We start from the raw sequence: 19,199 nt of genomic DNA on the forward strand, positions 1-19,199 counted from the left end.
ATCCGCCATTTCCAATTCAAATTTAAGATCCTAAGTGTTTATATTGTTAATTTTATATTTGGATTTCTTTTTATATTTAGATCTCTGTGGCAAACCTTTTTCTCTATAACATTAACATACTTTAAAATTTGTGTGCTTGAAAAGAATGTGAATAAAGAAAAAATGTTTCAGGGCTTCCCTGGTGGCGCAGTGGTTGAGAGTCTGCCTGCCAATGCAGGGGACACGGGTTCGAGCCCTGGTCTGGGAAGATCCCACGTGCCGCGAAGCAGCTGGGCCCCTGAGCCACAACTACTGAGCCTGCGCGTCTGGAGCCTGTGCTCCGCGACGAGAGGCCGCGATGGTGAGAGGCCCGCGCACCGCAATGAAGAGTGGCCCCCGCTCGCCACAACTAGAGAAAGCCCTCGCGCAGAAACGAAGACCCAACACAGCCAAAAATAAATAAATAAACAAATACTTAAAAATATATATATATAAAGTCTATTAATTTAAATTAAAAAAAAAAAAGAAAAAATGTTTCAGAGTTAAAAAGGTCTACATTATTGATTTTTAAAAGTTTTTTTACTATTATGTTTTTTTTGGCTGTGCCACATGGCTGTGGGATCCTGGTTCCCTGACCAGGGATCAAACCTGGGTTCCTGGCAGTGGAAGCAGAGTCCTAACCACTGGGCAGCCAGGGAATTCCTGATTACATGGTTTAGATTACACAGAATCTTATTAATTTGGGTTTACCTATTATGTCTTGGACTTAGCTATGTTAAGCTGTCCTATTTTTGGTGTGTTTCAGTCCTTTTCTCCTTGCATTTCCAGCAATTTCTACCTTATAAAAGTTGTTTCTCTATAGGCTGCAGTCTTCGGCATTATAATGTCTTTTTTGGCTTCTTTTAACTTTTTAGGTGTTTTTGCTCCCCTGTATTCTACCAAGTTTCATATTAAAATCTGAACTTCTGCTTTCTTATTACTTGAGTTCCCCTGGTGTATCTGTGCTTATTCTTTAATCCTTAATCTTTCTGTGTCTTTTTGATTAAGGTATGTCTCATACCACAGAGAGTTAGATTTGCTTTATTAGTCAATTTGAATTTATTAAACAGATTTCTTTATATGTTTGATCTCAGCTCTGGCATATCAATTTATTATTTATTTACTGTATCTAGTAAATCTTTCACTATGTGATTCATTTTCTTTTCTCTTTGTAATCTTTGGTATTTCATATGGTTTGTGTTTTTGTTCTACTGGTTACCTTTAATATTGTGTATAATATCTGAAGTTTCCTTTTTTTTAAGGTAATGTCTAATTCTACTCTTTTCTGAGCAGTACTGATTAGTTATAATCTTTTCCCTTTTCTTCCTTCTCCTCCAGTGTCTAAACACATTCTTTTAATCCTAGTTAATGCCCGTGGGCATTAACTTATTAAGTTCTTATTAGCAGAACTTATTCTTTTTTTTTTTAACATCTTTATTGGAGTATAATTGCTTTACAATGGTGTGTTAGATTCTGCTTTATAACAAAGTGAATCAGTTATACATATACATATGTTCCCATATCTCTTCCCTCTTGCATCTCCCTCCCTCCCACCCTCCCTATCCCACCCCTCTAGGTGGTCACAAAGCACAGAGCTGATCTCCCTGTGCTATGCGGTTGCTTCCCACTAGCTATCTAGTATATATAGCTAGTATATTTGGTAGTGTATATATGTCAGTGCTACTGTCTCACTTCGTCCCAGCTTACCCTTCCTCCTCCCCTTGTCCTCAAGTCCATTCTCTACGTCTGCATCTTTATTCCTGTCCTGCCCCTAGGTTCTTCAGAGCCTTTTTTTTAAGATTCCATATATATGTGTTAGCATATGGTATTTGTTTTTCTCTTTCTGACTTACTTCACTCTGTATGACAGACTCTAGGTCCATCCACCTCACTACAAATAATTCAGTTTCGTTTCTTTTTACGGCTGAGTAATATTCCATTTTATATATGTGCCACATCTTCTTTGTCCATTCATCTGTTGATGGACACCTAGGTTGCTTCCATGTCCTGGCTATTATAAATAGAGCTGTAATGAACATTGTGGTAGATGACTCTTTTTGAATTATGGTTTTCTCAGGGTATATGCCCAGTAGTGGGATTGCTGGGTCGTATGGTAGTTCTATTTTTAGTTTTCTAAGGAACCTCCATACTGTTCTCCATAGTGGCTGTATCAATTTACATTCCCACCAACAGTGCAAGAGGGTTCCCTTTTGTCCACACCCTCTCCAGCATTTATTGTTTGTAGATTTTTGATGATGGCCATTCTGACCAGTGTGAGGTGATACCTCATTGTAGTTTTGATTTGCATTTCTCTGATGATTAGTGATGTTGAGCATCCTTTCATATGTTTGTTGGCAATCTGTATATCTTCTTTAGAGAAATGTCTATTTAGATCTTCTACCCATTTTTGGACTGGGTTGTTTGTTTTTTTGATATGGAGCTGCATGAGCTGCTTGTATATTTTGCAGATTAATCCTTTGTCAGTTGCTTCGTTTGCAAATATTTTCTCCCATTCTGAGGGTTGTCTTGTCTATGGTTTCCTTTGCTGTGCAAAAGCTTTTAAGTTTCATTAGGTCCCATTTGTTTATTTTTGTTTTTATTTCCATTTCTCTAGGAGGTGGGTCACAAAGGATCTTGCTGTGATTTATGTCATAGAGTGTTCTGCCTATGTTTTTCTCTAAGAGTTTTATAGTTTCCAGCCTTACATTTAGGTCTTTAATCCATTTTGAGTTTATTTTTGAGTATGGTGTTAGGAAGTATTCTAATTTCATTCTTTTACATGTAGCTGTCCAGTTTTCCCAGCACCACTTATTGAAGAGGCTGTCTTTTCTCTATTTATATTCTTGCCTCCTTTATCAAAGATAAACCCACGCATATATGGTCACCTTATCTCTGGGCTTTCTATCCTGTTCCATTGATCTATATATCTGTTTTTGTGCCAGCACCATACTCTCTTGATTACTGTAGCTTTGTAGTATAGTCTGAAGTCAGGGAGCCTGATTCCTCCAGCTCCATCTTTCTTTCTCAAGATTGCTTTGGCTATTCGGGGTCTTTTGTGTTTCCATACAAATTGTGAAATTTTTTTGTTCTAGTTCTGTGAAAAATGCCATTGTTAGTTTGATAAGGATTGCATTGAATCTGTAGATTGCTTTGGGTAGTATAGTCATTTTCACAATGTTGATTCTTCCAATCCAAGAACATGGTATATCTTTCCATCTGTTTATATCGTCTTTAATTTCTTTCATCAGTGTCTTACAGTTTTCTTGCATATTCTTTTATCCTTTCAGCCAGTCTCTACCAGACCATAGGCCAAGCTAATCTAAACATCTCTTGGTTTTCTGAGGCTCATTCTCTAGTAGATTCCTCAGAAAGACTCTTGGGAAAATTAATCCCTGAGTTCTTGAATGTTTATAACTATTTTTCAGTGGGCTTTATACTTGAAACACAGTTTGGTTGGATATAAAATCCTTGGCTCATATTTTATTTTCTGAAGCATCTTTACAATGTCATCCATTGTTTTCTGGTACAAAATGTTTGTGCTTCAAAGTCTGGCTTAGGTTTTTTTTTGGTTGAATGCACAAAATTGTTTTCCTTCATTTAAAAAATACAACTGTTTTACTAGAAATGTTTGTGTTGATTGTTCTCAGTTGAATTTCTCAGCTATATCCCCTTTAATATGTAGGTTCAAACCTTTTATTTTGTGAAGGTTTTCTTAAATATAGTTTTATGTCTTTGTTGTCTTTCATTTTGTGGGGGAACATTCTTCTTTGGGAATTGATGTTAAATCTTCATTAAATCTCTGTTGTTCCAAATCTTTGGTAGAATCTTCTATCTCTTCTTTATTTCCGCTTTATTAATTTCATTCTCCTCCCTTCCAGCCTCGGTGGTTCTTCCTGGGCCTCCCTGGGTCTCTATATGCTTCTTTGTTTCTTCTAATTCAGTCTTTGTTTCTGAGATATTTTTTTTTCTTTCCTTTTCTTCTCTTTTCATTCTTGAGTTTTCAGCTCTCTTTTCATATCATCACGTTTCACATCATTCCAAGTGTCTTCTTTTTTTTTTAATTAAAAAAATTTTTTTGTATTATAGTTGATTTATAATGTGTTAGTTTCTGGTGTACAGCAAAGTGAATCAGTTTTACATACATACACATATATATATATATTCTTTTTCAGATTATTTTCCATTATAGGTTATTACAAGCTATTGAATATAGTTCCCTGTGTTATACAGTAGAACCTTGGTTTAGCCATCTCGTTTCTGAGCTGTTCTAATTCTGACTTGTTTGGTTCTTTCAAGCTTTGATTGTTTTTAAGCTTCTTTTAGCTCATTTAAAAATCATATGTTGCTGTTTTCATCCTCTTTGTGGCCACATTTGTGGGATGTTTTCATCCATCTCTTGGAACTTTATTTGGTTCATTTAAATCTTTATCCTTGCTGTATCTCTGTATGGGGTTTTATTGTAATCTGGTTTTATTTTCCACATACAAATTAAATGGTTCTCTTGGAAAGTTCCTCTGTAGGGCTCTCTTCTGCATTGTTACTGTGACAGATTAAAAAAAATATGGCTTCTTTATATACATGATGACTTCTCTGTCTCTCAGGGGTGAGCCTGATTCACAAGAGCTTCCTGCCTCTAACTCTGTGTTGTCTGGAGTCTGAAGGTCTTTCCTTCCAGAGCAGTGAGGCTGCCTTTCCACATGCTTGTCCACCACGTCCTGGGGTCCAGCTCAGATACCTCCTTCTCTGGTGTTAGAAGTTTAGTCTCCCTGGGACCCACAGTGTTTTGTTTCAGATCCAGTGATCAACAGGTTTTTTTTTTAAAGCAAGGTTGGTGGAAGGGAAGTGGAAAGAATGAGTCTCTGTCTTTCCAAAAGGGTGTGTGTCAGAGCATTTCTGAGATCCCGTGGGCGGAGGCTGCTTTGGCATTGTTTGAATTCCCAGGCCCCTTACTGGTTTCCTATGGTTTCTTTGCACTTGTCCTCAACTTGGAGCCTGTGAGGGAGTCTTTGAATTTCACTGGTCATTTGCAGATTTAATTGCTTTAGTTCCTGTTCTGTAAAGGATCGGCTCCTTTTGGGGGTGAATATTTGTTGATTCCTGAGTTGCAGCTCATAGCACTGTACACACTCTTCTTTTTCTTTGTTACCAACCCCTCATCCCCTGTGATCCCACGCAAGACCTGCTGCTGCCTGGTGTATAGGTAACACTAACCCTACTCTGGAATTCCTGGGGGTTCCTTGTCACCAGTTTTATGTAAGATGTTATCCATGTTGTGTGTGTTTTTTCTTTTGCTATCCTATATGTTTTGTCTGGCTTTTATGATTGAACAAAACCATGCTGTGGCCATGTTTTTAGCATTGGAAATCCCAGTATATTTTAAAACAAGAATATTGTAGAAAATTTAGCTTTTTATTTCCGGCATCACACCATATGGTTTTTCATTTTTTCCAGCAGAATGGCAGTATTTGAATGTTAGGATCTGGAACAAAATTATTTGCTGCCAACTGGTATGCAATTCTGGCAAAAAAGTGTGGGCAAAGAGGGTCGATGTGTGTAACTGGTTCTGCATGATTTGGGTCTAGAACAAGACTAAGAAAAAGTGACTTGTCCTTCCTGTTTTAGGGATGGTCTAGAAAGTTAAGCTCCTCCTGAGATTATCGTGTCATGTTAATTTCTCTTTGTAATGGGCCTAACGGATGGGCCACCTTTTTCAGAAACTGAGCAACTAACAGACTTCACATTGGCCATAGAAGCTCAAGAGAAAAGGCCCTGCATGTGGCTGTGAAAGGGAAAGGCCTAAGAGCTTGTTTGTTGTTGATGGGACAGAAACAGTGTTTTGGAAATCTAAAGGTGGTCAAAGGAAATTCCTGTATTTCTTACAATTAATAAGAAATCTAATCAAGTGGATCCAAAACATAAAGAGATAGTTGGAGAGAAAACAAAACGTGGAGAAAGAATGGTGGCTTCAGGGGAGGCCAGGACCATTGATTTTTCCCATCTCCCAGTCCAAGTAAGAGACAGTTATGTTTCAGGTCGCTCACAAAATCTAAGACTGACTGATGACCTTTAAGCTGTGAATGGAAGGGACAACTTACGTCTAAGCGGTGCAGTAACTGTGTGTCCCAGAGTTTGGAACAGGGCCAGCCAAGACCTACTGTTGACAGACAGCTCAACGCGTAGTGAGGACACTTGGAAGAATATTTGCTCTTGTTCTTAACTACTGTCTGCCTGCAAACGATGAAACCAGTTCCAAGCCCAATGATGCATCCTGGCATCTCTCTGCATCTCTTAGCATGACTCCCAGTATCTTCTCACTGTTATTCCAGGACCCCAAGAATCTTGCCCATTTTTTTTGCTGTGTTTTTTCTTGTTCTCCACCAACCTGTGGATGGTCACTAGACTTTGAAGTTGAGGGCAGTTGCCCCTGAAGGGACCACTCCGAGCTCTCCCAGAAGCCAGCTGGGCTCTTTGTAAAAGAATGGGTGGGGTGGGGGTATTCTTATGTCCATGGCTGGAAAAATTATATTGAATTTTTCCACCTATGCTGACTCTCTGAGGCTGTGCATTGGAAATCCTACTTTAATAGCTGAGTGATCCTCAAATTCTATTAATTCTGTATCATTGCTGAAATTAGAAACGTACCAGTTATTAAAAATTAAACACTAGAATGAATTCACGATTAGGCTAACATACACTTAAAATTTCCTTTACTCCTGTCATGTGAAACCCCAAAGGTATGTATTTATGTATATAAACATATGTCAGTATGAATACATACACATTGTAAGGAAGAACAAAATAGAAAGAGAAGATAGAAAGTTTTTGGCATATAAATATATGTATATATACAGAAAAATCTTTTAGTTCTGAAACACCTCTGATTCTATTAGGACATGGGTCAAATTGCTGTTTTTGAGACATTAAGATGCCCAGTTTGCTCAGCTGGGGATATGAAATTAAAATCACGTTTAGTGTTGAAGACAACACTAAGTTTGTCTTCAGCTGTCTCGGCTGTTGAGAACTCAGAAAACATAGTGGAAGCTCAAAGGATAATGCAATTCTTTATGTAGTCTTACCTTTTTCTCAACCTGCTTGTAGAGCTCCAGAGAGGTGAATTAGCATAGTGTGCCAGCATTGTCTCTGCCTGAGAAAGTAAATGACAGATCAAGTCTTGTGCACTCAGAGAATGAAAAATCATCTCTGAACGGCTGCTCAGTTTACAGGTCTGGTTTAGACAGAGAGCGGCCGAAGGGCGGTGACGGTCCCAGCGTGCTTGCCAGGGGAGCAGCAAGACACGTCCTCTGTGGGTTCCCCAGTTGCCAGTCGAGGCTGTTGGGGGGAGACGGGAAAGGGGGCCATTGCTCTCCCAAGAAAAGGAGCCGGAGCCTGGCTCTTCCCTCTGTGTTACCCAGTAGCCGCCCTGGCGTAGAATTTGTTTGAAAGAGACGGCATCACACCGTCAGATGGCCTTTCAGATAACGCGCCTCCTAGTGTCAGACTTCCTCTCCTGGAAGCCCATACGGAGAAATCTGAAAGGCCTCGTGCGCCGTGAGAACATCAGAAGGAAGAGAGCCAGTGAAAAGAAGTCAAGAGCAGCTGAAGCCGAGGAGGTGAGCTGGGATGATTCTGGGGGCCTGTCTTTGTGAAGATGCCGCAATTCAGGGTGACATGACTCTTGAGCGAGGGGTTTAAATAGCAGCAGAAGGAGTTCGGCATTGAAATGAATTTTTAAAATAAAGATTATTCAAAAGTTTTGCACAATGGCGAGATGACAAACGGATGTGTCAAGATTGGCACATTGAGGACGGCAAGCAGACACCTTGGTCAGGAAAGACACGCCTGTCTATTTTACATCTTTTATTCCCTTTTACACATGAAGATGCGGGATTCTGCAGAACTCTACTTTTTGGACTATAATGGAGTACTATAAATGGCTACCACGAATTCATGAATTCTAAGGAGAGGAAGGAGTAAGAAGGCAAAAAATAATCGGAAATTCTGTTGCGTTCATTTAGCATCTTGACACAAAAAGACACACTCCCTCTGTGCCTGGTTTAAGAACAGTTTTCTGCTTTCAACCTGTTCTTACCCGGGTTTCTTCTCCAACACAGCACTGCGGAAAGCGCATTGCTTCTACTTGAATAGCACCAAGGGATGCTTGACTTAGTACATGGCTCAAAATCCCCTTTATTCTCTCGGGGCCCCTCACCTCCCCACTCCACCCACTACCCTGGCGACCAGAGGACGGAACGACGCCTCCATCAGAGGTGACTTTAATCTCTTCTTGCCTTTGAAGTGCGACGGTGGCATGGAGAGATTGGAAATTGCTGGCACGGAGGATTTTCACTTTTGGAGGTTCTCCTTCTCCTTAGGATGTCAGGAGAGAATATGTCACATCTTGTTGGACTACATGGACTGTGGACCTGGCAGTCCCTCGGAATCACTCACCTGAGATGCATTACTCACACTGTCTTCCCGGCCAGGCTTTCCAGAGAGGCAGCCTCTGCATGGCCGGCCAGGAAGTGGTGTGGAGACCCTTCCCCGTGCGGTGAAGGGGAGCCCGAGCTTGGCCTGCCCATGGGGGCCTCTGGGCAGAGCTGTGAATGCAGAGGGGGTGACGGAGCCAGGATCCTCCATTCCTTCATCATTCACGCAATAAGCATTTATTGAGCACCCACTGTATACCAAACCCTGTTTCTAGCTGCTGAAGGGCAGTAGTAACTCAACAAATCCACAGAACCCCTATGTCCTGGAACTGGCTTTCTAGGTGGGTGAGAAACGCGATAAATACGTAGATGACGTAGCTTGTTCTGTAGCGAGGGGTGCTGATGAGAAGGAGAGAGCAGGGGAGGGGCGTTGGGAGTGGATGAGGATGGGCAGCCCCGCGTGCATTGCTGCACACGACAGAGGGGACAGCCGGGGAGGGCTTTCCGAGAAGACAGTGCTTTTGGAGAAAGGGCCTGAAGGGCGTGAGGGAGGAGCCTTGGGATCTAAGCAGGAGGAACAGCAAGTGAAAAGGCCCTGAGGTGGGCTTGTGCCTGGCCTGATGGGGAGCAGCGCTGAGGCCAGTGTCCCTGGAACAAGGAAGCCGAGGGCTAACAGTAAGAGATGAGGTCGGAGGAGGCGCGACAGGGGCCAGGTCGTTCAGGGTGCAGGTGAGGACTTTTTGACCCCAAGAGAGCTGGTAGCTGTTGAAAGGTTCTGAGTGAGGCAGTGGCCTGATCTCCCGATTCAAGTGGAGAATAAGCTAAGGGGCGGGGGGCGTGGGAAGCAGAGGAATGAATTAGGAGACACACACGACAACCAGCTGAATCTGTCAGGGAAACGAGTCACAGCTTATAGGCTGTGTATGGTCTGTGACACATCCTTTCCAAGCTGGGTTCCAACGACCAGAGCCCAAGATTGCCTAAGCACTTCATTGTTTACCCAGAATCAGGCTGGCACAGAGGAGCAGGTGGGAAACTGTTCCAAGTACAAGTGCATGAAACAGCACGTTACCCTGCTTCCTGGCACAGCGCTCCCATAAAGGAGTTTTGTGTTTTCACTGCTGGAGGTTTGTGGTTCCTTCCTACCCCTGCCTTTAAAAAACCACACAGTCTGCCTTTCGTTTTTCACTCTCTTATCAAAACAGCAAGTGACCTATTACATTTATGTAGGAGCTTGGCGCATTCGAGCCATTAATTTAAAGTTTATAGGAAACGAAACAGCCCTTTTATTTACTAGATTGGATCCTGCAGCAGAAAAGGGACATTAGTTAAAAAAACAAACAAACAAACAAAAACTGGTGAAATCTGATTGAAGTCTGTAGCCGAGTTAATAGTATTGTACTAATACTTATTACTTAGTTTAAATGTGCTATGGTTAAACATATGGTGGCAAACGTAAGATGTTAACATTAGAAGAAATGGGTGAAAGGTGTATGTCAGCTTTCTGTGCCTTCTTTGCAACTTTTCTGTATGTTTAAAATTATTCCAAAGTAAAAAATTAATAAACAAAAGCTCTTTTTAGAGGGCCAAGGAATACACGAGTGAAAACTTTGAATTTTTTTAGAGATAAAATGGTCCACAGGTATATTCTGCACATTTAGCAATTTTTATCCACCATTAAGAAGTAGGTTATTACCCAATATATAGTTAGAAAATGGTCTTTCCTGTTCATCATTTCATGTAGATTAAGCTGCATTTCAAATACTTCATTTGCCTCCTGCATTAAATGTCCAGGCATCACTTTTACTCTCAGGGATCTCCCCTGCTTGGGAGATAGATATTTTTCAATACACTTTACCAGCCCAAACCCTGTCACTTGCTGATTCCCCTTCCTTCTGCCTTCCTCCCATGTCTCGTCTTCATCCTTGCCGTGTACCAACCCTTCACTGAGCAAATGTAACTGAGTGTAACTGGCCCTTGAACTGCTTTGCCATTTTCTTCTTTCCCTAAACCTAAAGGTGACCTTACTTTGCTTGCTGTTCTGAAGCTTTGGGGAAAGAAATTTGCCATTATATTAGAAAAAAATCTGATCTACTCAATGTCTGATTGTTTAAACCAAGGATGACGAACTCAAATGTCTCTAGGGCCCAGGCAAACCACGTAAAGATATGAGGTAGTCAAGAGTAATAGATTAAAAACTGGCATCACCCACTGGCCATAAGATGGTTCTTATTATTCCTGGAAAGTTATGTCTTTTCTAGAACCGCAGGGGAATTTTGAATCTGTTTCCATGCAAGATGCTTTTTTTTCCCCCCAAGATGCTTTATAAATGCAGGTTATGGTTTAGTCAGGTAATGAGGGAAAATGCGACCAATCGCAGTTTAGGTAGTAGCCAGGTTGGAATAAAAAATTACGTTTCCACATAGGGAAAAGACGGATGAGATTTTAACCTAGTCCGGAATCCCACAGTAATACTGGGAGGTCTTGGAGAGTTTTCTTTTCTTTTTTTTTTTTAATGGGAGGAGGAGCCAATGTAACGGCTAGTCTTTACGGCAAAGAAGAAACTTTACATCCCGTTTTGGGGGAGCTAGTGCAGGGGCTCCGTGGGCCAGCTGGTAGGGCACCCGCTTGCAGTGGGTTCCACAGCTAGGGCCTCGCTGGGCCTCGCCTTTGTGCAAGCACTGCTGTCTTCTTCACAGATGCAGCCCACCATGCGCTTCCTGGTGATGAAGCGGACTAAATTAGGGTCTTCCTTGGTGCCTGAGGCTGCCTTCGGGGCGAGCGTATGGTACGGGTCCAGACCCTTGCGTGCAGGCGGCACGACCTCCCTCTCCAGCCCAGTCGCCTGCTCGGCATCACTAGGACCACCACGTCCAGACGCCATAGGGCGCACCTCGGAGACTCCCCTGGGACCGCGGGCGCTCAGGGCCTGCGCGGCCAGCGCTCCAGCTCCGCGGAGCAACCTTGAGGCCATCAGGCCAGCTACCAACACCAGCGCTTCCGGGAGCAGGGTCCGGAGGCAGAAGGGACTTGGGGGGGAGGGCTTCTTTCCCCTCCGCGTGCCCCCCGCCCCGCTCGCTTGACTCTGCCGTGGGGCGGGGCCGCGGGCGCTCGGAGAGCTTCCTAAGTCACTAAGGCAGGACTGTTTTTAGATGATCAGGGAAAGACGGCAGGCATAACTTTAACCCAAAAACTCGAGGAAGAAACTCACCTGCTTATTGGGTAACAAATTCTTATGTCTTACAACACCTTAGACCACGAAAGTTCTCTCTGAGGTCTACTTTAAATTTCTGCTGCTGTAAATTAAGCCCCTGGTAGATAACGAAAACGAATACCAGCAGAGTAATATTACTAATATTCCGGGGACGCTTTAATGAAATCTTTAAGATGCAAAGGATCAGACACCAAATTACTTACTGACTGAAGCATCCAGGATCAGGACCACGTGCGCATACAAAAAATATTAGGAGATGAAGCCTGTGGTGCTAGCCTTGGCTCTGTCCTTCATGCCCGAGGTATCCCAGGTCAAGCAGAGAACCACCTCTCTACGGGCCCCTCAGCCAAACAAGCGGCGCGCGTGTAACCTGCGGAACGCGTTTCCTGCGCGGAGCCAGGACAGACCACGCAAGGACGCTGCCCCAGCGCACGGGCCTCCCCTGCCACGCCCGGGGGCCACCTGTGTTCAGAGCTCTGCCAAGCCACAGACACTAACCGGCCAAGCACCTGTTCTCCCCACACCACAAAGTCAAGGACGACGATGGGAAGGCTCCTGCACGACCCGAGACAGTCCGCTCCTGAGCGTGGGGATGGCGCTAGCGTCCCTCCTACCCGCCCCCCGCCCCAAGACCCCTGCTACGAGCAGATTAAATTGCAGGCTAAATTCGCCTCATCCAATTTGAGTCCTTGCTCTAGCACACCCTCTCCTAAGAGGAAAAGGCCACAGTAACGAGATTGAACAGAACTGAACCCAGCACAAAAGTCCTTTATATGCCAAAATATAGATGCTTTAAATTGGGCAGCTGGGGCCTTTCAGCTCTTTCCATTTTAGATCAGGAAGTAAAATTTAAAAGAAGCGCTCAGAGGTGGAAAGGTTGGTGCTTATTTAAGGAACCCATGAGGTCCCACACGTGCCACAGTTCTGGGTATTGTGGAAAAGCATATCTTCTTGATTCTGCATCGCACACCTGGTTAGGAAAGCCGCCAAGCCCCATCGGGACACCTCGTCCTTAAGCACGCCCATAGCAACCAGGCTGTGCGCGCGGCAGACAGGGAGGGATTTTATCGTGGACCTCAGGTCACAATTATGTACACAGGAGCACGACAGATATTTTCATTCTCTGCAAGCTCTTAGGGCAATTTCACTAATCTCAAATAGTTTCCAGGTGCATTTTAAAAAAATCAATTTGGGGAGTCAACAGTGGCCAGGGGTTCGAGGGGTGAACTGAATGCCCTTCCCCAGCAGTTCCTACAGAGGACATGTATTTATCGGAGATTATTTCAGCTGACCCTGGCCACGGGGCAAGGGAGCTGAGGGTTTCAGCAGCCCCACTCCCACCCCCAGGGGGCGCCTCACCTCCCCCCAGGCTGCGGGTAGGGGCTCCACTGGAGGGTAGTACTTGGGCACGTCCCAGGCCACCGCCGCCATGAACCACTTGAAGTCCTTGCACTTGAGCTGTCTGCGCAGCTCCTTCTGGGCGGAGAGGTCCCCCGTGGACAGGTGCCTGTACTCCGGGCGCCGCTGGTAAATGTACTCGGCAAACTCATCCATCCAGGTCTCCGCCACCCGCTTCAGGTTCTGTGCAGCAGAAAAGAGGGTCAGTTATTGGCTTGTGCCCGCAAAGGCGGATTTTAGTTGCCCTGCAAATGGACAAAAAAAAAAAGAAAAGAAATCAGACAACCTCAGGCAGCTCTAGTTAGGAGTTTTCCTAACTGCGAGGGGTGTGAGATGATTAGCCCGAGGCCTTGCGCACATTTCTGCTTCTGACATGGGGTCCAACTGCCAATTAGAGAATTCATCAGAGCCAGTAAAAAAAAAAAAAAAACCCAGCTTGCAATCCTCTCCGCTTTCTCGTCCCTCCTGTTATTTCACGGTGACAAATTCTTTGTTTTTCACGTAGAACTACAGGAGCTGGGCCTGGAGCTGATGACATCGTTCTTAGGCATCAAATTGCTTAAACCCTTTCGAGGAACAGTGAGGGAGCTTGGAAAGAATGAGGGCAAACAAGCTGTTATTCTCCCAGTTACAGCGAGAGAGCCCAGTATTACTAAATTCAGGACTTTGTGTTCTGGTGACGCTGTGTGCCACCGGATGCCCAGGAGAATTTAGTAATTCACTGCACGGTGAAGTCGGGCTAAGGAAGCACCAGGGGGCCAGTCTTCTCTGCAGTTGGAGCCATGGGGGGAGGGGGCAGGGAGACACGCACGCTCCTTAGGGGCAGGGAGTGTGGGTGTTCAGGGTAGGAAGCTCAGCCCTTTCCCCAGTTTTGAGACTGAGCTAGTAACTTACACACTCTGGGCCTCAGATTCCTCGCCTGAAGAAGGTCCACATAGCAGTATGTCCCTCCATCAGGGGAGTGGTTGTAAGGTTAAGTAAAGTAACACCTGTCAGGGGCTTCGACTAGTACCTGGCTTACAATAGGCACTATGGCTATTAGAGCTATTGTACCTAGTAGAATAATAATGGCGCAGCATTGGAAGACAGACGCCTGGGTGTGGGGCTTGGCCGTGGGCGAAATGACCTGTTCTGTGGTCTTGGAGAAGGGCCGCGGCAGGGTGTTCTCTGACACTCCTTCACCCCTCGGTGCTGAGCGGTAGAGAAAACACTGCCACGTCTGGAGCATCAGTTCTGATGCCCCAGCTTCATAGGCGGGTGTCCCACAAGCTCTAGTTCTTGTTGTCTTGTGTTCAAATTCCTTATCTTAAGCCCCCAGATGGTGTGAAGATTGCCCCTTTCCAGCCTCTCATTTGCACTTAGAAGGTAAAATGAGCAGAACGGCTGGGAACTCGAATAAGACCCAGATACACCCAGATACGAGTGACTAAAGTAAAAACTAGGGATGTTTAGGAAAATTGCTTTGTCTTAAAAATTGCTACGGAATCCTAAATAGGGCCTGAAACTGTGCCTAGAGGTCCGCTGGATTTGAAGACAGAGTCTCCAGATACCCTATTCCTAGTGGAATTGTACCCTTTTCTTTTTTCCCCATCACCCGTACCTCCAGCGTCCCCGGGGGGCCTCTCCCACCTCATCCCCCGTGGACTCCTTGGTTAGCACATGTAGGGCTCAGTTAATCAGCAAGATGCAGAGAAGACACAGTGCCATGGAGACTACTCTGATTTCTTGGTTGCCTCTGTGTTCCTTCCTTTCTAAGATTCCTGACGTGGAGAGTGTAAGGATTGTTCTCTGAGGGGTTATTATCATTTGCTATCACTGTGCTGTCTGCCATCCCACTGGCATTGCCTGGCCCAGAACACCTTCTTTCCTCTGACTCCAGTTTGCTTTGACAGATGATCAGAGTCGATGTTGTTTTGTTATAGTCTAGCCCTCGCCACAGACTCTGAGCTGCCCCATTTGTTTGGAGGAAGGAAAGGAAACGTGATATTTGGAGGTTCCCGCTCTGTCCTGGCACCAGGTACCACATGCACACGTAACGTCCAAGTCACTTTGCCGTTTACCTTTCATTCTGACAAATGTTCGGGATGAAACGCGCTCTGTTATCATTTGTCCTTGGACAATTTTTATGGTTAGCAACAAGGCCCAAAGACAGAATGGGAAAAAAATTGGTTGATAATAGTAAAACTTTATTTGTATCCAAATTAGATTTTTGGCTGTAGTTTCAACCTTTCTCCTATATTCCAATTATTATGTAAAGTGAAAATATTTAATTTTCACCTACGTTGTGCTTCTCTCATAAACAAAAATGAATAAAGGTAAGAAAATAGCAAAAAGCAGAGGCAAAGGGCAGAGGTAAATTACCCAGGAATAATGAGAAAGTGATTTATTAAGTGGAGACATGCCTTAAAATTTTTGATAGCTTGCAAGAAAGATTTGTCACTAAGAAATCTATTTGACTTGGGTAAATAAGCACTTTTAGACTATAAATGCTGTGAAGTTAGGGGTAGATAGTGTTTTGGGTTTTGTTTTAAATTAAAAGGCCCTAGCACATGTGTGTGCTCATCTGGGCATGCTGATTGTGGAGTTAAGAAAAGACCATTTATAAAATGAATATGAAGAAATTCCTAGCGTGTGCATGTATCTATTGATAAAAGCACAGAAATAAAAACAATATTTTAAAAAGCACTGTTGCTAAAGGGTAGATATTTGTTGCTTTGGGTTTTTGAAATAGAAATAGGAATTATTGTGAAAACTCAAAGAGGAACTGACCAGTTCAGATGCGTTCAATTGGAAATGACTGGAAGGGTCAGGATGAATGTTTGCCAGAATAGATGACGTGAATAAGTGAAAGAGGCAGGAGATGGCAAGTTGGAAGATTGTCAGCAACATCAGGGAAGCTGCAGGGTAGTTAACCTGGGAACCAAGCAGGTAGCTTTTGCCTTATCACGTCCTGTTCAAATCGAAATACTTGACTGAAGGTTAGGTTTGCTGATTTCCCAAACACTCCAAGGAAAGCAGGAAGATCATAGACATACTCCAGGGATAATGAATGTCAAATCATCGAGCCCTTTTGCGGTAGCTTTCAGGAGATGGGGAAAGAGAACCAGCACAATAATTGCAAAAACTAATTGCCAGTGTCTCTCCAGCAAGGAGTGTTACATGAACATTTTGACATACATGTGAATCCTGACCGTTTTAATGTTCTGATGACTCATCAGACATCCTCCACTGCAGATGCTCTGTTCTCTGAATGGAGTTTCCCTCCAGGAGGAAACTTTCTGAAGTGTCAATTATTATAGTCAAGGGACAGTCTAGAGCAGTCCAGGCGACTGGCCAAATAATATCATTCTGAAGGCATTGTTCCAGAAATAACAATACACTATGTGAATCTGCCACTGTCATTATGTATCAGTACTTAGTTTTGGGGAAACCATTGGAACCTCAGCTGAGAAATGTTATAAGCAGTTGCAAGAAGCATTTCATTGGTCTTTCATAGATTGTAGAATAACTCCACCCACTGCAGGAAATAGAACAATCACATACAGGAACACATGTACCTATACACTCAAATACATGGAGGTGACAGGGTAGGAGCAAAGCAGTATTCCTCACTTAAACATTCATCGCTGGGTGCACAGGGACAGAATCGTGAAACTGACCTCCCAATAACACATCTTGCCCGAGATGGTAACAAAGAGAAAAGGAAATCAATCTGAGTTGGCCCATCTCTCCTGAGATCGAATAAACGTTGGTGATGGTGCTAAGATGTTAATAATTAGTTATGAAGAGGAAAGAAAGAAGGAAGTACGGACACTGGGAGATCTATACATGCAATCATTCTTTCCCCAACTATCAGGAGTTGGGTATAAAAGTTGCCTTATATATGTGGAGCTAGGTGTTAGCTGGGATTCCTGGTTTTTGAGACTTAAATGAAACTGCATTAACCCCAAATGACACATTCCTGTCTTCCTTAAGATTTGTGTGGCTTCCCAGGGATGTGGGTTCACACGTTCATCCTTCACTTCGATGTCCTGTTCGGGGATCCTTCCTTCTTTCCTGCTGGCAGCCTGCCCGGCCTTGCTCGCTACCTCGGTCATGCCGAGCTGAGTGGGTCACACACCCACTGTTCCTCACCTCTCAAACACGTCTCAGGTAGATCAGCGAGGCCTAGACTTGGAAGATGTGAGGGCAGTGGCAGAGACGAAGTTGACAGCAGGAAGATGGAAGCTCTGACTTCCTTCATATTCTTTAGCTCCTGTAGAGAATTTCTGCCTGGACAAAATTTCCTCCCTGTCCTTTGGCCTCCTGACATGTGCTGCCCTCAGAATTTCCCTCTTACGCCTCTTCTGCAGGGCTGTACCAGAATATGTCATTCCTTCTTCCTTTTCATGCCGAGTAAGTCAGCTTTCTCACTATCTGTCTCTGCTTCTCCTGGCCAGACACTGAGGCTTACCTTTCCATAACCAACAAGTCCTTTCCAGGTGTTTTGCTAAACAAAGGTCATTCCCCTAAAAGAAATTAAACAGCTGGTTCTTGAATTACGGCCACCCAACTTTTGGTCACATACTGGTTGGTTGCCTGCTGTTGAAGACATTCCACAGTAGGTCCCTAACTGTCCTCTCCAGTTTTATTCTCCTGCACGGAACTCTGCTTGGGAGATCTGCCCTGGTCATTGCCACTCCTTGTTAATGAGACAAGGAGGCCACTGGACTGAGGTGGCTCAAATGCCTTGGTGGCCTGTGTAAGCAAACCGAAATGTAGCTTGTAAACGCCTCCGGGTTACAAGATCAAAACCTTAGCTTGTAAACGCCTCCGGGTTACAAGATCAAAACCTAAGACCAGGGGCTTCCCAGGTTGCACAGTGGTTAAGAATCTGCCTGCCAGTGCAGGGGACACAGGTTCGAGCCCTGGTCCGGGAAGATCCCACATGCCGCGGAGCAACTAGGCCCGTGAGCCACGATTACTGAGCCTGCACTCTAGAGCCCGCGAGACACAGCTACTGAGCCCGCGTGCCACAACTACTGAATCCCGCGTGCCTAGAGCCCGTGCTCCGCAACAAGAGAAGCCACCGCAATGAGAAGCCCGTGCACCGCAACAAAGAGTAGCCCCTGCTCACCGCAACTAGAGGAAGACCACATGCAGCAACAAAGACCCAAGGCAGCCAAAAATAGATTAATTAAAAACAAAAAGAAACACCTAAGGCCAGCCCATCACAACCAACCAACCAGCTTTCAGCTAAAGCCCATCAATGATTTCCTTTCTTTGCTTCTGCTCTTTCTCTGATCCGTGTAAGTCTTTCCCCAGCTCCTGTGGGTGGAGCATTTCTCACCACTTCCTGTCTGGCGCTGACTAATTTGAATTGATTTTTGCTTAGATAAACTCTTAAAAATTTTGTCTCATTTTATCTTTTTACGCAGGGAACCTACTTATACTAAAGAATTTATCTGGAATTCAAATTTAACTGGGCGCCCTGTATTTTTATTTGCTGAATCTGGCAACCCTACTCCCGACGTCCATAATAGGCATACAACATATGCTGCATGGATGTTTTTGAATTGATTAAGTGGCCGTACATGCAGAGGCTGGCATGCTTTGATGCCGTTGCCAGTACAGAGTGAATGCTTTGCTTCGGTGGAAGTCATTCCAGAGAAGCTTCAGGCTCTCTGCAGAGAAGCCTGCTATGACGCACAGTTGACCTAAATATGCTTCCCGGTCCCACTGCTTTTCTGTCTCTAACGGGGGTGGGGTGTCCTGCTGGCCCTCCATCTGTGAAGCAAGCGGGGGGGGGCAGCCACGGGCTCATGACAACATTAGTGCTAACGGGTAGCTAGAGGTGAGGGTGCCACGTGGCTGGAACTGACGATTTATGGCTCACTGTTGGTTAAACTCAGTCTGAAAATAAGTAGGTGAAGACCTCTGTCTCTGCACCTCTGGGCTGAGCTCCATCCCGGCTCCTAGTGTAGTGTGGACAAAGGGGAGTTGGGGGAGAGGCGTCAGTCCCATTCAAGGTGGGTCCAAGAGGTTTTCACCCGCTAGGGTTGGACCCAGCATGGGACTCCTGTAACAGAGGAAGGTAGCTCCTGTGGCTGAGGAATACATTTATTTTCTGGTGTAGGAAGCAAATGAAGGATTTCTCTATTTCTG

General features: G+C 44.4%; 1 protein-coding gene and 1 pseudogene across 5 annotated transcripts in view; both read right to left on the reverse strand.

The window, feature by feature from the left end:
- The window catches only part of GALNTL6 (polypeptide N-acetylgalactosaminyltransferase like 6), a 1,158,938-nt gene that overhangs the window by 51,439 nt on the left and 1,088,300 nt on the right, over positions 1–19,199 (reverse strand). For 3 of the 4 annotated variants that reach the window (XM_082468902.1, XM_082468903.1, XM_082468904.1), the window contains exon 9: positions 13,017–13,238. The exons of the other annotated variant lie outside the window; for it this stretch is intronic. In XM_082468902.1, the coding sequence (XP_082325028.1) occupies positions 13,017–13,238 (222 nt within the window). The remainder of the gene's footprint in view (positions 1–13,016; positions 13,239–19,199) is intronic. 4 annotated transcript variants of the gene reach the window in all.
- LOC309664079 (cytochrome c oxidase subunit 5B, mitochondrial pseudogene) lies at positions 600–12,920 on the reverse strand (annotated as a pseudogene). Its single transcript has one exon. The product of its transcript is annotated as a cytochrome c oxidase subunit 5B, mitochondrial pseudogene (transcript).

The sequence above is a fragment of the Balaenoptera physalus genome (assembly GCF_965194825.1).
Source record: "Balaenoptera physalus genome assembly, chromosome: 7".
Lineage (NCBI taxonomy): Eukaryota > Metazoa > Chordata > Mammalia > Artiodactyla > Balaenopteridae > Balaenoptera > Balaenoptera physalus.